The sequence below is a fragment of the Pezoporus flaviventris genome, unplaced genomic scaffold (assembly GCF_033815535.1).
Source record: "Pezoporus flaviventris isolate CSIRO_AGI_PZ_B2104156 unplaced genomic scaffold, CSIRO_AGI_Pfla_v1 ptg000021l, whole genome shotgun sequence".
Classification (NCBI taxonomy): Eukaryota; Metazoa; Chordata; class Aves; order Psittaciformes; family Psittacidae; genus Pezoporus; species Pezoporus flaviventris.
In genome coordinates this window covers 4,316,368-4,337,886 of record NW_026892569.1, presented here as the reverse complement: position 1 = coordinate 4,337,886, position 21,519 = coordinate 4,316,368, and the positions used below count along the sequence as shown (strand labels likewise).

The 21,519-nt window shown below is 45.1% G+C and overlaps 1 protein-coding gene across 19 annotated transcripts in view; it reads right to left on the bottom strand.

The window, feature by feature from the left end:
* Window positions 1-21,519, bottom strand: part of FOXP1 (forkhead box P1) — a 387,372-nt gene that overhangs the window by 104,557 nt on the left and 261,296 nt on the right. For 16 of the 19 annotated variants that reach the window (XM_061455731.1, XM_061455741.1, XM_061455742.1 and 13 more), the window contains one exon: window positions 8,203-8,328. The exons of 2 other annotated variants lie outside the window; for them this stretch is intronic. In XM_061455731.1, the coding sequence (XP_061311715.1) occupies window positions 8,203-8,328 (126 nt within the window). Of the gene's footprint in view, window positions 1-8,202; window positions 8,329-20,262; window positions 20,402-21,519 lie in introns of those variants that run through there. One more of the 19 variants, XM_061455744.1, reaches the window with a different exon arrangement.

Genomic DNA, 21,519 nt, shown 5'->3' with positions numbered 1-21,519 from the left:
TGGAAATAGCTGGGATGACTTCATTTAGACAGAATTACCCAAATCTGTTTCTAATATACACAGTACACATAATAAATTTTTACAATATGACAAGGAAAACAAACTCAATAAAAGTTCCTGATCTTTTGTTACACAAGCAAGCTATAGCCATGATATGTTTATAATATTTTGCCTATGATATCACAGCTAAGTAACAAAAGCAGAGAAACACAAAAACCAGTTACTAGGTATGACTTCACCTTGCGACTCCCATAGTGACATCGCTACGCGCATCACCCCAGCGTCCCACCTTCCCCACCTACAGCCCGTGCTCCACAAGCACTCGCTTTTCACTAATGCTTTCCTCTTCTCCTTCTCCCAGGCACCCTTTGACTTGGGAAGCTGCAGATCTCTACGACAAGAGTTTGTTTTTTTCCAACGACACCAGGACTCATCTGAACGGTAAGAGATTTTTAGCCTGTTTCCTGAACTCCTGGTTATTTGACAAGTGCTTGAAAACCCTGTTATAAACAATCTCTGTAGGAAAACAGATGATGTCTTACGATCACAGAAGGTAATTTTTTCAAGAACCCAACTTTCTGAGCATTTCCCAGATGCACCGCGTCAATCTTCCTGCATTTGACTATCTCAGCTGGTTTTCCAGCCTGGGCGTTTCGCCAGGCAGGCCGGACTGCCCCTCATTGTCACTTCTGTTCGATGGCACTTGCACCCACTGCTGTTATTCCAGGCTTCAGGAAATTTTCTAACCACTGGACAGGCTCCAGCACTGCGCACTAATAAGTTGCAGATTGCAGCACTCTAAGCGTGTGTGTGTGTGTGCATGCGTGTGTCAGATCAGGGCCATGGCTTGAAGGGGGGGTGGGAAACAGTAGTTCAAAAATGCTGCCTACTCAAATTGACAGAAAAGTGACCCCTGCACTTCATCAGAAATTCCAGCAGACTGACAAAATAAAGGAGTTTGCTTTTATCACACACAGTAAGACTCATATGGAAAAATGGAAACACTACATCACTCGACCTTAGGTTGCCCCCTTTTCAACCACAGATGAATATTATGTATAAAAAATGTAAATCAATTTGAGATGTATTAAAGGAGATTCTCCTTTTTTTTTCTATATTAAACGTAATACCTTCTAATCTCTAGATTCATTTTGTAACGTCAAGTAAATGAGAACGACTTAATTTCCGTAACTGAATTTTGTTACTCTTAAGTCTATTTAGCATCTCTGCATGGTGTTCACATCATTTCCTACACTTTGCTTGCATCAGGAAATAATGAGCAAGCATCACTTACCCAACACTGAGTCACAAATATTTGCCTACATTAACAGAGCATTAAAAGCCATTTTAAACAACTTAAGGAAACTGCGCTAGCTTTGAACTGTGATTCACTACTATGAGAAATGAAGAAACTTTTCCTTTTCTAAAGGCAAAAAAAATCAGCTGCTGCAACCTCCTTGTAGTATCGTTAGCTCCTAGAGCAGACTTTCCTCTTACACAATAGATTTCTTTGCTTAATGAAACTACTTCTGAAATTTTCCTATGCTTGGTGTTGGATACTTTGAAATTTCAATCTTTTCACATCCTTGAACTCTCATCAACATTTTTTTCCAGACTGTGTCAATAAAATTGATTACTTGCAGTTCTGAACTCTGTTCTGCACATGGAAATAAAACAATTTGTTTTAAAAGATTTTCTGAAGAAAGCAAGAACTTGGCAATCCTATTGCTGAGATCAAAAAAAAAGGGAGAAAAAAAAGGGGCCAAACCAAGCAAGCCTTCCCCACAAAGAGCAAAACAAAAAGAAACCTCTCCAGCAAACAAAAGAGAAGCGACATCCTGATCTTATCACTGCAGAAGCGAGAGCTAAATTCCTGACATACACATCATCAACCTCACCGCTGCTCTCCCGACTGATACGTCTCCCTGTCGGATATGGACGATCTTTTTGGATCATTAATATGTTCATTAATTTGTTACCAATTCTTGCTCACTGTACTTTAAACCGCTCCATACCATGGCTCAGGAGTGCCTCGACAGCGCTGGTGTCACCACATGCGTCAGAACCCTGACTGCCCGGTTGTTGAGATGCCTCATGCCTACAACCGATCTGTTGCTTTTACAAGTTTAATCTGGGTATTAAGGAGCTGATTGTGGAACCACGTCGCTATAACATCTTCAACCCAGCTGTACATCATATAAACCACTATAGGAGGGGGCAGTCTCCCAAGATTCCTAGCTGCAGTGCATACCTTTAACTCCCTAATCTGTAATACTACAAAATACCGCTCTCATTTCTTCCCAAGCACAAGTGGACTACCAGCAAGGGTCCAACAGTGTTATTCCTAATTACCTTTTTTTCACTCTTGATCCTGTGGCGCTCATAATTAGTTACCTGGGGCTGCAATCCAATTTGAAGTGATGACAAGAAAGTGATCCATGAAAAAGTAATAAGTTAAATCCAATTTCAGCCTTCCTCTAATTAAATGCACATGGAACTAATGACTCAAACCCTACCATTTCAGTGATAATGGTAATTAGCAAGGTGGGAGTCACTCTCTTTTTTCAACACTGTAGGTGTAAACCACAAGGTAAAATGGCAGGAGCACTCTTAATTACATGTGTCATTTTGTCAGCAATTTACACATTTCTGACCAGTCAGGAAGGTTTCATTTGTTTTCCCCTTCCCCGAGGTGGGTAACACACGGCCGGAGTGGGGCCCAGCCAGCCCCATGGCCCCGCTCCCAACATGGGCAGAAAGCACAGCTTTTACAAACCTGTTCTCTAAATGCTTCATGGCAAAGCAGTAAACCTGCTGCAAAATTACACTGGGGGTGCTCTAACGAGACACAGGGCTGGAAATGAGGGATCCTGGCTCCTACTTTCCGTTTTGCCCCTCAGGACCGACTCCTTTATAACATGGCAGATGCCTAAAGTCCCAAATACCCCAGAGGGAGCTACACACCTTAACACAGCTCTCTGACCTTGGGCAAGTCACTTAGTACCTCTCTGCCGGGGTTTACACAGCTATAAAATGAGAATAATCACATTTGCTGACAGTTCCTCACACTGCCAGCTCTCCCAATATACTGGTATTTTCCTAGAAGCCATGTTTTTTTGGAATCATATAATTACAGGACAATCACAGACTTCTTTCAAGAGAAGAAAACCTGCTTTTGTCACCTTTCTGCTCGGTCTGGAAAGCTGGTAAACCTGAATATTAAAGGCTTTAACAAGTATGTAAAAGGACAGCAAAAGAAGGCCCGCAGGGTTCACTGAAAAAAAAAAAATTAGAATCTTTAGTATCAAAATTTTCAAGCTGATCATGTGAAAAAAACCTGATTCAGGTTTTGTCCTGTCTGTGGGGTGGATGAGATCTGCACTTCACAGGCACTGACTAACACCTATAATTGGTCTACGGGCTGAAAGAATTATGGGTCTTTTGGTAGAAACCAGCAACAGTCAACTTTGATTTCCAAAGTCAGAAGTAAAAGTTAAGGATTCATGTGCAATTCTCATAGGTGAACTATTTAAACCCTGCAGAAGTGAAATCTCAGCCCAACTGGAGTTGGTGGCAACATTCCCATTGGCTTAGCTGAGGCCTTATTCAGACCAACTCCCATGTTCAAGACTGAAACAGAGAGATACTCATACAAATGGAATAAACACACTTGCAAATTCACTTCCCCTCCCAAATTATCTGCTGAGACATTAGTTCTCTTCCAGTTGTTAAATTTACCACCATGTAAAAAAGGTGCCCTGCGTGTAAAGCCCAAGACCACATAACCTGGTACTTGTGTGCTCCAAGCGAAACAGAGAACACCCTTCCCTTCACCTTTCAGTGTTTATGATGTTGTTGAGCTAATGATTCCTAATTTCATAAAAACGGACAATAATTGCCCCCAACATCAAGCAACAGTGATTTTTAAATCTTGCCCTTTTCTATCTCTCAAGATACTGGAAAGAAATAGTAAGATAACACAGCATGCAAACTGAATTCCACAAAAGCCCAGCCAAAAGGCTGCTTTAAAAAGCAGCGGTATGCAAAGGCAAGGACAGCTCTGTCCTCTCAGCCTCCCTCAGTCTTTCCCCAAAAATCTAAACCAAACCCAAATTCTTTCCCTGGCCATGAATTAAAAGGAAGATTTATTTCCTGTTTTGTCAACTGAAACCAAAAGTTTCCATCTTTGTAATTTCATTGTTTCTTCTCTCCAAACACACGCAGGTTCACTATCATACAATGAACCTCATTTTAATCCCATGAAAAAGTCAAGTGATGGGTTTCAATTGCAAGATACTGACTTTGGACGTCCTAAATCTGTTTTCAGTCCGGTATCCAACTTTCATCTCAATGCAACATTTACGTCTTTAAAAAAACTGTATTTTTAGTATTGCCAAAACACACATGCACTTTTACTTTCTTGGGAGAAAATGTGTCTCTTGATTTGTTTCCAATCTGTGTGCTCTTGCCAGCAACTAAAATGCTTAAAGAACCAAAATGAATAATCGTTAGGAGCATCAGCAATTAAAGCTGCAAATTTTAATCAATACATCTATTAATACAAAGATATATCTATCTTGGCCAGGAAAAATGTGCACATTTTCAAAATCCTGAGCATACCTGGCCTGTTAAATTATTTGTTTCATAGACTTAAGGAAATCCGATGTCTATGGCAAATATATTACCAAACAGGCTTTAGGGTTTTTTTTTTCACTTCCAGTAATTTTTGCAGGGATGATGTATTTTTTTTTTTATGCTCTTTTCCCAACTGCTGGTTACTAAATCCATTCCTTAACTTCCAATTTTCTTTTGTTTGTGTCATCAGGCTGTGAAACCGGAGGTCACTGCCAAATGTAAAGCACGGCAGTGCGAGATAGGCTCAAAATGTGAGTCATCGGGTATTTGGAGATTTATTTACTTTCAGCTATCAGCACATCTCCACTCCCGTGTCCAGCTTCTTATACACTGAATATGTCAAAATCTGCTAAAATCAGGTCGCCAGGTAGAATTCACAAGGTCAAGAGACCCCAAAGACAAAAGTGGAGCCCACTGTCACGTAGACGTTTTCGAAGTCCCCGTGCCCCAGTGTGGCCACGGGATGCCGGGATCTATTTAGGTACTGTGGCTATTTGATCAGTGAATAAAGAAGGAATACAGGATATGATCCACAAGATGATTACAGATTAGGTATACAGTGTTTAGTAGATGAATTTTCCATACCTGCTTATGGTAGTGGGGTTTATCTGACAAACCTGCCAGCCGACATTAAAGTGCTGAGCCTAACATGGAGCTATTCCAGCCCTGCGCGGAACCAAACCAGCCTCCCCTCTTGGGCACGGCCACAGAGCATCTGACAAGGAGAACTAGCACCCTGGGTGAACAGCATCCCTTTCCCTCCGCCTGTGTCATGCCAACACAGCTCCCAGCACTCATGTTAGGGAGCTCTTCACCAGTGCCTTCACCAAGCACAGCAGAGCTAAGCAACGTCTGCAGTACTCTTGTTATACACAAAGTCTGCCTGCCAGAAAGAAAAACAACAGGTAACTGCTAATCACTGTGGCTATCGAATGAGACATCTCTATTTATAAACTAAGTGCAAAGATGACTCGGTTCATTATTTAAGCAAACTTTCGGAAAACGGGCATATTTCCACCTCCCTCAGCATTTATTCTGTGTGCTGTCAGCAATGGGTATTGCCTCGTCGGTGCGGTGCCATCCAACTCCAAGGGCTGTGGGTGCTTGTGTGGGTGCAGTTTTACTCACAAATTCTACCCCCAGCACCACCGTTTTCTTTCAGCCACAGATTTTCATTGCAGGGATGTGCTCAGTGTCTGTTACATTCAAGAGGACTTCCAGTACGTTTAAGACTGCAAAAGCACCAGGAGTGAGGAAGGGATAGGAAAAAAAAAAAGACTGGGCAGTCATTTGAATTAGTGAGTGACAGGCTGGGCCAGCTCTCTGTATACATTAATAAATTAGAATTTTAATTGTGTCTCTGACTGCAGGAGCTGCTCCAGTACTTTAATACGTACCAACAATTGTCTATGTTATGGAATCTGCGATGTGGCCTTCACTGTTGACCTCTGCAACACAATTCCCAGTCTGACTACGGAAACTGTTTGGTTTGATCCTTTCAACTTATTTGAATCCTGACAAATAAGCTCACAGCTGAAAGGTCAACACAGTCATATTTCATCCTCTGGAGCTATTCTTAAGACATCTGCACAACAAAGCACTTCTTTTAGTACCTGACACTGGACCTAGCCAGCACAATCTCTCATTAAAAATGTCCCCAGTGGAAGAGTCTATTAAAAGGCATATGGATCAGCTATGGATTTACCAAATAAAATATTTTTGAAAGCATTAATGTAACGCTCTGGATTATGGTGCTCTACACTGCCAATAAAACGTATATTTGCCCAATGACAAAATGCTTCATACTTTCCAAAAGAATAATGGCTCGGCTATAAAGTGTGAGGTGTTGTCCAGCAGCCTGAGCACGGGGGTGGGAGCCAGGAACTCATGAATCTTAATCCTACCTCTAAACCAAATTCCCTCTGTGATCTTAAGCAAGTCACTTAACCTGCTTCCCTCAGTTTCCCAGTCCAGAACTGGGATAATGCTACTTACTTATCAGACTTTCCTTCTGGGGGTGTTTTGGAGATTAGTATTTGCAAAATGCTTTGAAGATGAAATCACTACACAAAAGCGAGAAGTTGTCCATGCTGGGCCAAGGGCTGCAGTTAATGGCTATTCCTCACTCAGGCAAAACTCCCCTTGAAGTGCCTGTCAGCTTTATTTGGGTAAGAACTGCAGGATGGGGTCCTCTAACTTTACTGTCAAGGCCTTTAGTGATGTTGGCTTTACCTTTCACATTCTACTACATATTTAAAGCGCCCAGGATCCATACTTTTGGGGGAAAATAATCTGAAGCACATATAAAAGGCAAGAGAAGCAGCAATGCTGTCAGGGAACTCATGGTGATAGTATATCAAACTAGAAAAAAAAAAATAGAAAGAGCAAAACAGACATGAGTTTGACAACGTGCTATGACAACAACGGAAAAGAGAAAAAAAGCGGAAAGAATTTGGGGCTACAGAGGCTGAAGCATCAGATATAGAAGAACGAGATAAGATAAATGTCCCAGCTACAGGGCTTTGTGTGACTGCAGCTGAACTGCTGTATTCAGGAACTTATTATCAAAAATACAGTGACACGCTGCAATTGCAAAGAGAGCAGTAATAAAAGCAATAACCAGCTGCAACCCAGCAAAGTGGTCAAGGGTCTGGAAGTGCCGGTTTACGAAACACATAAAGAACTAGATACATATAATTTGCCAAAACTGGCAAGTACATGTTAGTATCTCAGATGTTTGAGGAGTGTGAACACGAGGCAAGGCAAGGGACTGACTCGGTATTTATACAAGCAGTATTACTTGGAGCAAGAGGATGGAATTAAAGTGGAAAGTTCCTGAGCGTGTGCTTTGTTATGGAAAACCATCTGAAGGAAAATAATAGCGGTCCTACCCACCACTTGGGATTTCTACCACTATAATAGCAAAAGAAGAAAAAAGGAGGAAAATGTGATACATGACCTAATAGGTCTTTCTTGTCTTTAACTCCTGTGATTTATCCTGCAAGACTAGCAAAACGTACTCCAAAGCCTCCTATGTGTGCAGACATCTTCTGTTTGGGAATGCTGTACTGGTTTTAGCTTTCTGAATTCATAATAGCACAAAGCCTGGTAATATTTAGATTTTCTTTCTAAAGATGTCCATACATCAGCAGACAATAAAAGGGGAAAAAATACACCGACGATATGATATCCTAGTATTTCCCAATATCCTTGACACAGCAAATCATCGGTTTGAGTGAACGCAGACTACAAATGGAACAGCAATCAAACAGAAATGTTAATGCAAATCTCCCATGCATACTGACACAGTAACAAAAGCTATTCCATTTTGTCATGATCCAACCCTACCACATGCTAATAGATGTACGCTCATGATCTGTAAATTTGCTGTGGTGGGATTTTAAAGCTCACCTAGCACAGGTCCTCACACCACCTACATCAGCCACAGCCGCTCTGTGGACTTCACTAGGAGGAAGCTCCTGAATGTCCTATCCCAACATCCACAAGGAAGACGCATTTATTCAGCTTTTACAAGCCTGCTCAGGGAGGCACAGAGGCTCCCCTTACCTGAAGGGCTGGCTGTTTGTCATTCCTCTTCGGAGACTTTAATCCACTAACTTGTTGCTGCTGCTGCTGCTGCTGTTGCTGCTGCTGCTGCTGTTGCAGTAGAAGCTGCCGTGCTACCTGGAGAGCCTGCAAGGGAAGAGGTTTGAAAACTGAGTTTACAGCAGACAGGGTGTGGGGAGCTACATGCACAGTACCTAGGGTCAAGGCAACCCTTGGCCATGGGGTACAACTCCTCTCCTGAAGCACCCTCCCTAAGGACAGCAGTTGATTTCCACAAAAAAAAAGACAAGTCAGCACTTCCATTCAATGGGGCAATATCCCACTGCTGGGTTTCCTACTCTATGGAGACTATGAGGAAAACAGCAGCAGCTGATGCTCAGCTCCTGGGTGGGAACCTTGTGTAGCTGCAGGAGCAGCTCACAGTCCTCCTAGCTACCGGCAGGCTCTTGTGCTAAAGGCTTTCATGCTCCTCTTTCTCCAGTGGGTCACGTCAGGTTTACAGAAGAGGGCAGTCATATATCACTGCCTGCTCTCCTGAGAGCCAGAGGAAGTCAGGGAAGTTTCTGGAAGGCTGTGGTGGGAGGAAGAGAAGAGCCAGTGGCAAGAAGAGAATCCCAGAGGTACCATGCTGAAGGCTGAGGAAGCTGCGAGGAACATTCACTGTCAATGCATTGAAAAGCAGGGACAGCACCTCAGCCCACCAAAACCACTAAGAGCTCGTGATGGACCAGCAGTGGGGCCTCAGAAGGGATGAGGCAGAGCAGTGAAGGGACAGCGCAGCCTTACGGGGTGGAGAGGAAAAGGATACGATCATAAAAGCATAAGCAGAGCATCACACAGCGGGGAGTTACTGCAATGCTTTGTGCAAAGTGAGAGAAAACAGCCCCTGGGCACTGGAGCTCTGTGGGGCCCCATTTCTCCATCAGGTGGGGAAAAGAAAACAAGGGAAGATGAAGGGGAAAGAAGTACAAGGGCAAGGCCCTGCCCTAGCTCCCCAGACAAGGGACCACAAGGATGATCCCAGTAAGACAGGCGGTGGCACCACTGAGGCTCCGCTGCTGAGACCTGAGCCCGCTGCTCCCAGAGGATTCACCAGCACCGGACTCGGGCCGCCTTGGTCTCCTTGGAGACGTTCAGTACATGCGTAGGTGGAAAAGTGGGAAGGCTGAAGACTTCATTAATGTAAAACAAGAAAAATAGTCCCTTTGCAAGATGCCTACACGGAAGGAGGGAAAAAGCCTTCCCCACTCCTACTGTGTATGCTCTCTGAGTGATTTAATTAATACCTATTTAATTAAGGAGTCAGATACGCTTCGGGTTTCACTTGCTTCTCCAAGTTGCAAGTGTCTCATCTTAGCACAGAACTGCTGGGAAAGGTTTGACACTGAGGACTGCAAACTCGGATCTGCCACCCCCAGTAAAACCTTGTTATTTTATGGGCTAGGCCTGTATTTGACTTTGAAGGGACATTCAGCTGCCCACGGAGAGGCTGAAGAAGCACCGCTGCTGGCCAGCACACCAACGCAAGTTGGGCGCAGAGACCTTACCATGCTCCAGCAATGAGCCCTCATTTCAGATTCATTAACAAGTCTCCACTGGATCACAAAAACTCTGTAAGGCTGGATGTGATTTCCAGCAGAGCTCGGTGTGATGAAGAAGTCAGACTTTACACTTCAAACTGGCTGGAACTCAGTGCTTGGGGAGCATCTCTACAATGGTCCATGTCCCCATGAGGGGCGTGAGGAGTCGCTGGGCAGGGCACGTCTCTGCTCACACACACATCTACAACCACCCTCTCCATCGGTTCAACGTCAAGAACCTAGAGCCCAGCAATTAACACAATGCAACAAAGGAAACCCTTCTGCAGAATGTGCTAAGAATGGTTAAAAAAAAATGTTATTTTTATTGAATTAGCTTATTTAGCTGTTAAAACATCTTCAAGGGTGGGCAGAAATAAAACCTACAAGGCTTAAGGGGATGGGCAACAAATACTCACCTACTTAACAGGGCTGTTGTATGGCTTATTTAATTAATGAATACTTGTAAAGCACTCTGAGTTGCTCAGACAAGAAGCGCTATACAGTACAAGCGCAACATATTATTATATATTATTAAGACTGGCTCTGCAGAAGAATAATTCCAGGTAAATGTGCAATCAAATGATCATTTTAGTTCCCAGTAATTAGATTCAATAGGCCAAAAAAAAACCATAGGAGCCTTTCTTTAATCATACACTAAACAATCAGAACATCCCTAACCTTTCAAGCTACAGCCTTTTTGAATAAAACATCATCAGCTTATAGATATTATTCCAAAAAGAACCAGTCACCATATGTGTTGTCTCTTTGAAATACAGTTGCTATAGCAGACCCTGCATGCATTTCATGTGATATGATCATATTCTACCCGTTCTGGCAGCTGAGAGGTTGCACAATTAAATTGGCTGCCAGAAATTTTTGAAGATTCCCAGAACAAGTAGCCATGCAAGAAATGCCTGCTTTCTGCTCGAGCTGGCCACGAAGCTCTGAGCGGCTTGGTGGGGTGGCTGCTGCCACCACCAGTCCTTAACACAGCTGACCCCATGCTGGTGAAGATCTCTGCCCTCAGGGCAAGGCTCTGATGGGGCAAAGCCAGAGCTCTGTCCCTGCTCTGGTCCCACCTGCACAGCACCCACTCGAGGAGACACCTACATCACACTGCTCCATGTGGGGCTGGCACTTGTCCTGGCACTGGGGGGGGTAAGGAAAGGATTAGGAAGAATGAGAGTAATGAATGGGTTGGCCAAAGGGAGCATCCCAGATACAATGAGCTGGGATGGACAGGAACAGCAAAGGGAGAAAGATGGGAGGGGCAGGCAGAGGTGAGATGGCAGCAAGCTGACAGCTCAGGGGACTGCGGCTTGAAATGGCATTTCCCACTTCTCTCAAGATTTCACTTTTCCACTTATAAATAACTGACAGCAATAAAAGCTAAGCATCACATGAGCTAGGGTTTAAATGTGGAAGGTTGTTTATAACTCAGATCTGGTTCTTACTGAACATCTGCATCAAGCAGCTACTGCATCCTTGGTGGTACAGTGAACCCAGGGATCCCAAGTCGCTCCATGTTTCCCGCCTCAGCCTTTCCTCTCTCCTGTCTCAGACCAAGCACTACTCCTGCCATTTCCAAGTCTCATCCACACTCCTTACACATGACGAGACGTGTAGAAGAAAGATGGCTAGCTCAGATCTGGAAGCACCAACCCTCTTTCCTCTTACATGCAAAGTATTTCAAGTCCACTTGGAGTGCCTTCGTGAAAACTAATTTGCTGATGTTGGTTCAAGCCTGGTGGACATCCGCACACCCCATTTAATCACAGCCAACAAGTGCTGCACCTCTACCCTCCTCTCTGGTTCCATGCATAGCCCATTGTTGGATGCTGGTGAGGGAGCCCTGCTGAGGCTGCCAATGCTGCACAGTGCTCAAGCAAGAATAGACAGGGAAATTAATTTGAGAGTGAATTCAGTCCCACAACCTTCATCAGCACGGAGATTCGCAAGCAGGCCTGTACATTAATAAAGCTTCCTGTGGGAGTAGATGTTGCCTTTGATTTGCATGTGAATTCAATGCTAGTGAGAAGTGCCAGACTGTCAGACATGGAGACCAAAGTCTCTTATCTTTCCAAAAGCTTCTGTAGCAGTTTCCCCACATTTCCTTAATCATCTGCCTTGTCCTCAACTTACTGAACAGGCAGTAGAGAGTAAAGCTGGACTCGGTTCAACTCCTGCTGCTGCCAAGTCCTGAAACAAGGGTGCCAGGACTGTTTACTGCTAGCCAACAGCTCTGCTAACGTGGCCCTCTCCTCACGAGCAGGTGCTCTGACATCTCTGAGCTCTTTTCACACATTCCTCCCCACTGCCATAATTACATCCGAAATCTCCACTTCTGCAAGTGAACAATTGCAGGGGCTGTGGTAAACATAGCTCGTGCTTGTGTATCCAGGCAACTGCATGGTCCTTCACAGGACAGGCAGGTAGAGATGCCAAGAGCCCCACAACCACAGAGGTGATTCAGATATCTAGTCCACGATTACCAGCAGCCATGTTATGTGGCACCAATCTGCACTGCTTGAAGAGCCTGCAAACCTTGGGACAACCAGACCCAAACACCAACCCTGGCCTCCAGCAGCTAATCATACACCATCAGCAATCATTCTCCTCTCTGCATTGAAATACAAGCAGAAAATCTTCCCACTTACTGAAGGAAGAGAAATCAAAGCATCCCCTAGCAAGAGCATCTCCTGAGTGCCATGGTTCTTGGTCACTGTCGACAGGATTTGAAAGGACAACATCAGTAAAAGGCTCACTACCAACCAAGTCATCTTGATTCTGCTTGGTGCTACGCCTAAATGCAAGATACAGTAAATGAACTCCCAAACTGTTTTCTTATCCATTAGGAAATCACCAGAGATAAGGAGATTTTCTGGCATAAAACAGAGAGCAGTAAAAAGGCAACCGAAACACTGTACTTTAGAGAGATTTGACCAAACTAGGGATGATATGTGGGAGCCAACATGGGATGACACTAACCCATGAAGCATTTTAACAGCACATTCACAGTGAGATGAATCAAGACTGTTTCATTCAAAGATGCCACAGATTAAGTGGGAAGCCCCATCAAAAATCCCTCTCCTTGTGCTTAGGGAAGTGGCAACCACTTAAGGTTTCCCAACTAGTCAAAGCACCAGGTGGGGGGAGAAGTACACATCTGAGATGCCCAAGACCATTTTATTGCAAGATAGACAGAATGTGAGTTGTTTGCCCAGCTGTTGTTTGCCCAGGCACTGTTACCATCCAAGTTACTGTTGTAATACATTTTCAGGCAAGCAGCTCCATCGTTCAGTTTCACCATCCTCTTTGGGCAAGTTCAAAGGGTAGAAACACAGCCCTGCCTCTGACTGCATGTGGCTAGAAACTCTTGAAGGGGGCTGGGGAAGGGAAACACACTGGAAAGAAAAAGAGCAGAACTTTAAAAATAGAAATGCTCTTAAATGCCATATACTTGCTTACACTGTTAGTACATAAGGAAAACAGTAACAGGATCCAGTCCTATGGAGCCTCTTGCTAACTTGTTCCACCACTGCAGCCAGTACAACAAGGCAGTGACTCTCCAACTGTTTTTCCATCAGCCTATTTCTATTGAAGAAAAACAGCTCAGCTCCCCCTTTCCTATCTGCTCCAACCCATATTAATATCAATCAGCTACTAATGAAATGTGAAGACCTAGAACTATAATGGGTCTGACTCTAATGCCAGGAAAAGCTTACTTCTGCACCTGAGTTTTATCAGGCATGGAAAGACTGATCCAGGGAACTGCAGGACGTATGGAAAAGTATGTAAGTTGGAGGGTAGGCAGACAAGCAACAGACATGAGGATGCAAAAGAAACTGGCGTCCTGTCTGACTGCCAATTCCCAGGACAGTTGTGCAGTAATTGGCTGCCTCTGAAATGGAGAAGCATGCACACAGAAGGGAACAAAACAAAATCCCACGTGTTTTTTACAGATTCCAAGGGATTTTGGGCCTTTCCAGGTGGACAAAGCTGCCCATCAGGAAAGCAACTTGAGAAAAGAGGAAGGAAGTGTTCCCAGAAATCAGAGATGGTCCCGCAGCCATCTGAAGTGTCCAAGCAGTAAATCCGGAAAGTTACTCACCAGCCAACATCATCATCTGTCCGTTATTTCAGTTATGGTCATTAAAAAGCAAAACACAACACAACAAGCAAAGAGAGATGAGATAGAAGATATTTTTAAGGGCACAATCAACCCTTGGAGAAAAAACAATGCTACCCCAGCCCCAGACTCCAGAAACAAGACCTTCTGTGTTGACCTCAGAGCAGTAACGGATAGCTGGATCCTTACCCAGCTATGACTGCTGCTAAGCTTGCCCCACAGTGTTTTGGGCAAGGCATTGCTTTGCAGCATCCAGGCATGCAGTTCTCCACCATCTACTTTTCCCAGAGTTTCACAATGTCTTTAGGCACTGAGGGGCCACCCAATTTGCAGGTAAAGGGGCCTCTCACAGTGGAGACATGGCCCACCTCTCAGAAGGGTTTCCTGCTTCCATTTAGTCTCACAAGGCAAGTACCTTTGTTTCTCCCGGGTGGGACGAGGTGGGATTTAGACTCAGCCAGCAATCTCTCTTCTTTCTCAGCTCCCATCTGTCCTCACACCCCGCTCCACTCCACAGCTGCTCCCAGCAGAGCGGCAAGATGCAGCTCACAAGCTCGGAAGCCCGGCTGCACCCAAGCTTCAGAGCTGCTTCATGTCTTTCCCACTCCTGCCTCCTCTATCTCCTCTCCTGCGACACCCTCTTCTCCTGGAGCAGCAGATGTAGAGGAGTGGTGGTAGGAGGCAGACACATTGGAGGGGAGCCCTGCTGCAGCTCTCCTCCGACAGGCTGTGGAGCCGCACAACGTGTGGAAACCAGCAAGGAGCAGAGCAGTATGCAAAGAAGAAAAAAAATAAAACATAGTGCAAAGCGACAGCAGTGGGTAGTGCTGTTCCTCTGGGAGGAACAGAACAGGGGGAGGTGAGATGAACCAACTAGAGAGAATAGGAAAGGAACCAAAACGAAGAGGAGGAATAAAATGTAGAAGACACAAAAAAGAGAAGCAGATGTTCTTGCAGCACTTATTCCCTCTGACATTCGTACCCAGCTCTTTTATCTTCCTCCAGAATGGAGGAACGAGCTGCTATGTGCTCCCTCCCTGTTCCCAACAACATGACCCTTTGCACCACACATGAAAAGGAGCCAAGGCCAAAAGCCCCAACACTGCTCCTGGCACCACAGGGAAGCCTGGGGATAATTACAGGCAGGACACGGGGCTCTGCTAGGATCCAACACAACCTGGGGAAGCAGGTCTGCTGTCCAGCTTCCTCGCCAGCCTTGGACTGAGATTACCCCAATCCCCATATCTCATTCTCTGTTTCCTTGTTTTAGTAAATAATCCTCCTCCATTTACGCCATACCCAACTCCCCTTCCCAGGCACAGCAGAAGGATGCTGTGAGCCAGGGGAGATGCTGCTGGTTGCCTGTACCCAGCGCAGCATTCAGCTGCAGCTCCTCTGCAAGGCTGGCTCCATCCAAGGGGCTACCAGCCAGCTCATCACAGAGGAAAGCTTCAACAACAATCCTTTACTCGAATGAGATGATCAGCTGGCCCTGAAGGCTTTGCTTAGATGAAGCAGACTGATCTAGCCAAGTGACTAATGAGTGATTCCCTTGCTGGAAAAAAGAGAAGGGACCTGGAGGTCCGCATGCTCACATCCTGTCCTTGATGTGACGGGGGCAGGCTTGGAGCAAGGGAGCTGGCAACATGCCTCATGCTGAAGCATCTATGAGAATAGTCATAAAGAAGATGAGTCTTTATTTCTCTTCCAGCAGGCTTAGTTTCTTTCCTCTGGAATAGATCCTGGCTACCAGCTGAGGAGATCCCCTCCAGAAAAACGCTCTGGAAACAGAAACCCTCTCTTCCAAACCCACAGGGTGGAGTTGCCTCTGCCCGTCCCTGCTACACTTTGTCCTCATGGGCACCGAGGTTACTTGTATCGGCAGAAGCAGGAGGATTCAATGCTCCTGCCCTACCACCCTGCAGCCTGCCCCATGGCTGCCAAGGTCCTTGCCCACTATCCCAGCTCAGCAGCAGCGGGGACCCAGCCCCACGCAAAGGGACAATAGGGATTTACCTCCAAAGGAGCCAGTTTTAATTTTGTGTTCTATTCATGAATTCCACCAACTTGGAGGAAAAGGTGGTCTCAGTTTTCTTCAAATACCCAGAGACCCAAAAGAGATGGAAGAGGGCAGGCAGGGTAAGACGACAAACCCAGCAAACACCAAAAACCTGTGAACCCTAAACCAGCCACAACAACGGCTACAAAAATCCCATTCCTGAGGTGCAAACAGAATCCTCAGGTGGTTGCACTGTAAAAACACCTTCTGTCCCCTTTTCTAAGGAGTCACAGTCAACACTCATCAAAGCCATTTAAAAAGCATCTGGCAGAAAGTTCTCAAACATTAAAAATGTCTCTCTTTATTTTGGCATGTCAAGATTCACAGCATGTAGTGGTCTGTACCAGCAAGAAAGGAGGGATGGGCCAACACATCCCAGTAAAATGAGAAAGGATACAGATCCTGGCTGCCTGCGCAAACTGAACCAGAACTAAACTATGGCTGAGGGATGAAAAAAATCTTATGGGATTTCCAGCTCGTTTCTGTAGGCCCGAGATCAGATTCTGAATTCCTGTGTTTATCCAAAAGTGAACCAGACCTTTGAATATTTGGAGGACTATTCACTGCTGAGCCGCGTTTTTCTTGGATGTCAAAAGCACGGGAAGTTCTCAGATTTTTTAATAGGGAAGAGGGGTAAGGGGGGGGGGGGGGGGGGAGAAGGAAGAGTGCCCTTTTGTTGCTACAACATAAATAGTATATTGCATACAGCTGCTTGTGCGCTCCCCTGTGTGGTCAACAAAACAGGGAACATATTTTAAGCTTGTTTTCCAAAACAATGTGTGACAAACTTGTACTGAGAGGCCCATGAAATAAAGCCCCTGACTGCAGACATCTCACCACGCACCAGCAGACACTCGCTGCTGCTGGGTGAATGAAGGAAGCAAAATGTTGGGACAAGCCAAAACATGGGAAACGAATGCCGCAAATCACATCTCTGCACTTCGAGCCTATGGCACAACCTAATTTAGAATAGCTTCTGAAAACCTTCATTTGAAAAGAGTCTGGTAAAGCAAAAATAGGCAAGGTTCAGATGGAGGCGACAAAAATGATTAGAGGTCTTGGCAGATCCGAGGAGAGACTGATAAGGGTGGGAGTGTTTAGTTTCGTGAGAGATGAGTAAGAGGCGAGATGACAGAAGTACACAAATTGTGACTCGGCCTGAGAAGGTACATCTGGTGCTATTTGCCATTTCTCATAAGCAACAGAAAGGGGACATTGAATAAAGTCAGGAAGCAACAACCATCACACACACAAAAAAATAAAGCAGCCAACAGGATGGGTTTTTTTTTTCTTTCTTAATACACAACTCATAACTACTCTGGAACTCACTGTCACACAGTATCACCAGTGCCAAGAGCATGAGGCAGATGCAAAGAAAGGATTAGACACTTGTACAGATAGTAATGAGAGCATTTACTGTTACCTTTGGAAAGATAAAAATATAAATCAGGATACAAATGTTTATGCTTCAGGGCATGAGCCAACCATAAATCACTGCAGGCTAGGAGGAAACTTTCCCCATGGATAGGTCCTCTAAGTGTCCTTCATGGGCTTCTGCCCAAGGACTACAGCCAGGGCTGGAGAGACCCCATGTCCAATGGGATTCAACTGCTCCTGTCCCTCTGCCTTCTCAGGTACCTCCACCCCTCAACTGCTGACCTCAAGCCCTGTTCCCCAGCTAACCCTGAGCCCCCTCGACCCTTGGGGAGTCATTGGGCGCAGGGTAGCTGGCCACATCCCCCAGCCCAGCCCCTGCCCACGTCACCTAGCCCCAAGCCGCTCATTTCCTCTTCCTTCTTTCATCACATTTAAGTTTCAGGTCCTAACTTCACCAGCCCTTCCTCTTCTCGGCATTTCTACTTAACTTCAAGACATCAGGCAAATTTCCCTCATTTTGATCTGAACCTGTTCCATAAAGGGAACCTACATCCTTGAGGAGGAGGACGACCCCCCTGCTGATACGGCACCTGCAGGGCAGCGGCAGTCAGGCGCTATTACGGACCATGGAGCTCATCAGCGTGCTGGAACTGACATGCGATTCGGAGAGACAAAGAGAGATTTTGAAAGCAAGTCAGTCTATTAAATTTATACCTACCTGCACAATGTGAAACAAACCACATCTCGGTTTCCTTTCATGTGCATGACAGTCTTAACTTGTTTCTTTTAATCCCATAAAAGCAGCTAAAGCATGCAACATGCTTCCCAGAGATGAGACAAACCTGTATTTTACTTCCTGACAGTGATTTAGTTTATAGGATGGGTTGCTGGTTTGTTTTTTTTTTTTCAGGGAAGATAATGAGCATTGTCCTAAGCTGGTATTACAAAGGAAATACTACACGCTACGTGGTAGACACCTGGCATTGAAAAGAGAATCACATAAATTGACACTGTCCGTAACGGACCAAATCCAGCTGCAACCCCTCGTGCTGCACAGACACAGATATTGGCACCTAAAAGATCCCAGCAGCATTCTCCAAGGTTTTCTTCAGCAGTCAGGACCCTTCTATAAATTCAAAGTGCCTCTCCTTTAGTCAATCCTACCCCAAGTAGGACTGGGGAGAGGAGCAGGGATGTGCTGAGACAGAAATGACTGTGTCATAAATCCAGCAAGTCCAAAGGGGTGAAGCAGTAATCCATGGCAACGTTCCACACAAGAGGGGCTTTTAAGTGCTTTTAATTCTGAGCTGCAAACCCAATAAGCTGCCAGAAGGCGGAGACCACTGAACACAAGGGGTTAATGGCCTTGCTAAAGAAAATGATACACATAATTTCCTTTTATCATAAAACAATACGTTTATTATTTTCTGTGTATCTGTTAAAGGGCACAGCCTTCTGAGTGGAAAACAAAACACAGCTCGGTCACATGTTTATTTGCTTCAGTTACTCCCTTTCCCTTCTGATAAATAATCAAACATGCCATCCAGAAAAAACAAAACCAGTGAGCTGGGAAATTTGATGGTCATCAAATAGACTAAGATACCAAGAAAAGCAGCCCACTGTTCCCACAGTGAGTTTTCTGCCCCACACCTACACTAACATCTGAGTAAATAACTTCAGTCACTCTTTCCATTTTCCCCATGCAATTACTCCTACTGTTAAACAAATTGTCCTTAAGGCAGTTGCAAACACCATTTTTTTTATCCCCCTGCAAAGTAGAACAACTTCTGAACATTAAAAAGCCAGACTAGCAATATATTTTAAAAATATGTTTGTTGTACTTGCGGTTTGGCTGCACACACAGCTTGATTTCTGCCTCTCTCTTCTAGGAAGACGGGGGTTTACAGCTTAAACATTTAAAGTGTATTTGGATCTCGGAGAGGCAGGAAAAGCCTCGAGGAGGATGGGTTTTCTCCATAGGGCAGGCATATTTTCCATTTTCTGTTATGTTTCACACTCCATGAGCCCCACGAATGCTTACCAAACCCAAAAGCTACCTGCTATTTCAGTGGACTCTTGAAGGGGGGAGAAACAACCAAGAAATATCAAGTACTTTTATAAGTCACTTGAGCAGAGAGGGATAAAATCCAGCGTACGTGTTGCAGCACGGATTACCCAGAGGATCTACGCTATCTTCCAACAACCCCTGAAGACCATTCATACAACAATCATTAATACTGAAAAACTGCAGAGAAAATCCCTCACGTGAGAAGTTAACAACCATTACCCGGCGTGAGCACGCTTTCCCTTTCCTTTTGTAGTACCACAGGTCTAAACAATAGTAATATGAATGAGATAATAGCCATGCTTGTCTCAGCAGCCTGATTTTTATTAGCATGAAATTGGTACAAATATTAGCGAGGCTGGTTCACAAGCAGTGCCAGAGCTACGATGAAAACAATTTGCAGAAAACAAAAAGGGACTCCTCGGGCTTGCACCCGTCTTTTGCTACCCAGAGCAGCAACCACACTGCTTTCATCCGGGGGAGTTGTTCTGGGGCTTTTCTTCTTGCTATTTGTGCAAAGAGAAGCCACAGCACCCGGTGAGCAGTGGGGACAGTGACACACAGCTGCTCTCGCTCCAGAGGGACGTCGCAAGGCGAAGGGCACCCTGAAAGAGGTCTGTGTCCTCGCCACGGTTCTCTGAAGCTGTGCCCCAAAACCCACCCTCGTTGTCAACGCCACAGTAAACAACCTGAACCGGCTTCTTTTGCTTTAAACCTAAGCAATTCCCCTCTGCTGTGCTGCCAAGCTGCCCGCACAAGGCAGCAAGTTAAAAGTTCAGCACTGCCTGCATGCTCCTTTTCTCTGAGCGCTCGCAGAGAAAATGAAGAGTTTAACAGAGTAAGCTCTTACTGTCTGCCTTTAGATTTCCGTCTTCGCGCTGGAGATGTGTTTCTGGCTGTTTCTGTGAAGCGGGGGCTGAAGAATGGTAAAAAGATGTTTGAATAAACAGGAAGTGCTGTGCAGCCGGAGCGCAGGCTGGAGGGAGACGGCGCTGGAGCACTGCCCTTTGCCGGCAGCGTCCGGGTCTCTGCCTCCACAGTAGCAACCTCTGCTTTTACTAAATGACAAAGAAACCGCAACGCATTCCTTCCCTAATTCTTCCCTTGCGAAGTGGCGAGATCGGCTGGGGCTCGCAGGTAATCTCAAAGTTGGGTTTAGCACTACACCAGGCACAAAAACCCTAGCAATTCTGCGTTATTAAATACCCCGTCTCTAAGCAGAAACATGCAGAACTAATTATGTCCCCAAGTAGACCAAACAGCAGCAAAAAAGCACACCTCGCTTCTGCATCTATGCAAATTCACATTTGCACATAAGTTCAGCCAAGCCTGACTTTCCTACCCTGTACGGTGCTGTAACTTGCTTTTAAAACTGGTTCGTGAGGCTGGCCGGGCTTCAGAGCTGTTTTCGCCAACTACATGAACTGAAACATAAACAACCACCCAAGAAATGCAACTTGTCTCAGGGGCAGGACTTGCACCCAGCATCTCCAAAAGAGCATTCAGGCAGATAGATGCTTTCCCTTTGTCGTCGTCGCCTTCCCCTCCCTAAAACAAACTACCTATTCAACTCGAGATGACTAACTAACTGTCTCCCCATCCAATTATCAAAGCCCTGTCTTTTGTCATATTGGTGACATGACACAGATATAGTCAAGAAAAAGTAAACTGGGGCTGGCACTTGAAGGCAGCTCGTGAAGAGATGAGCAGTCGAACAGCCATATTCAATAAAAAAGAGGAACAGGATTCCTTTAGAAAATGTATTGCTGTTGTGGCAACGCGCTGCCGCCGCTGAAGGGACTGATTTGTTATTTAGCATGTAGTCTTGGACTGTCTGTCATTCTGGGTGCTAATGCTCTGCTAAAATAACTCATTGGGAGCTGTCAGTGGGATGTTTACATAGGCCCCCAATCTTTTCTTCATACAAGGAAATTTTTTACTGGAATTCATCTTCTTTTGATCTCACATTCAAAGCAACAGCAGCTTGATAGACATGCAAGTCTGAAAGCAAATCCAGACGCTGAAGATAAACCGCCAGAGTATGACAGGCAGGAGCATCTAAAGCTTATAAAAATGAAGAGAACAGCATGTCGTCTGAGTATTACAA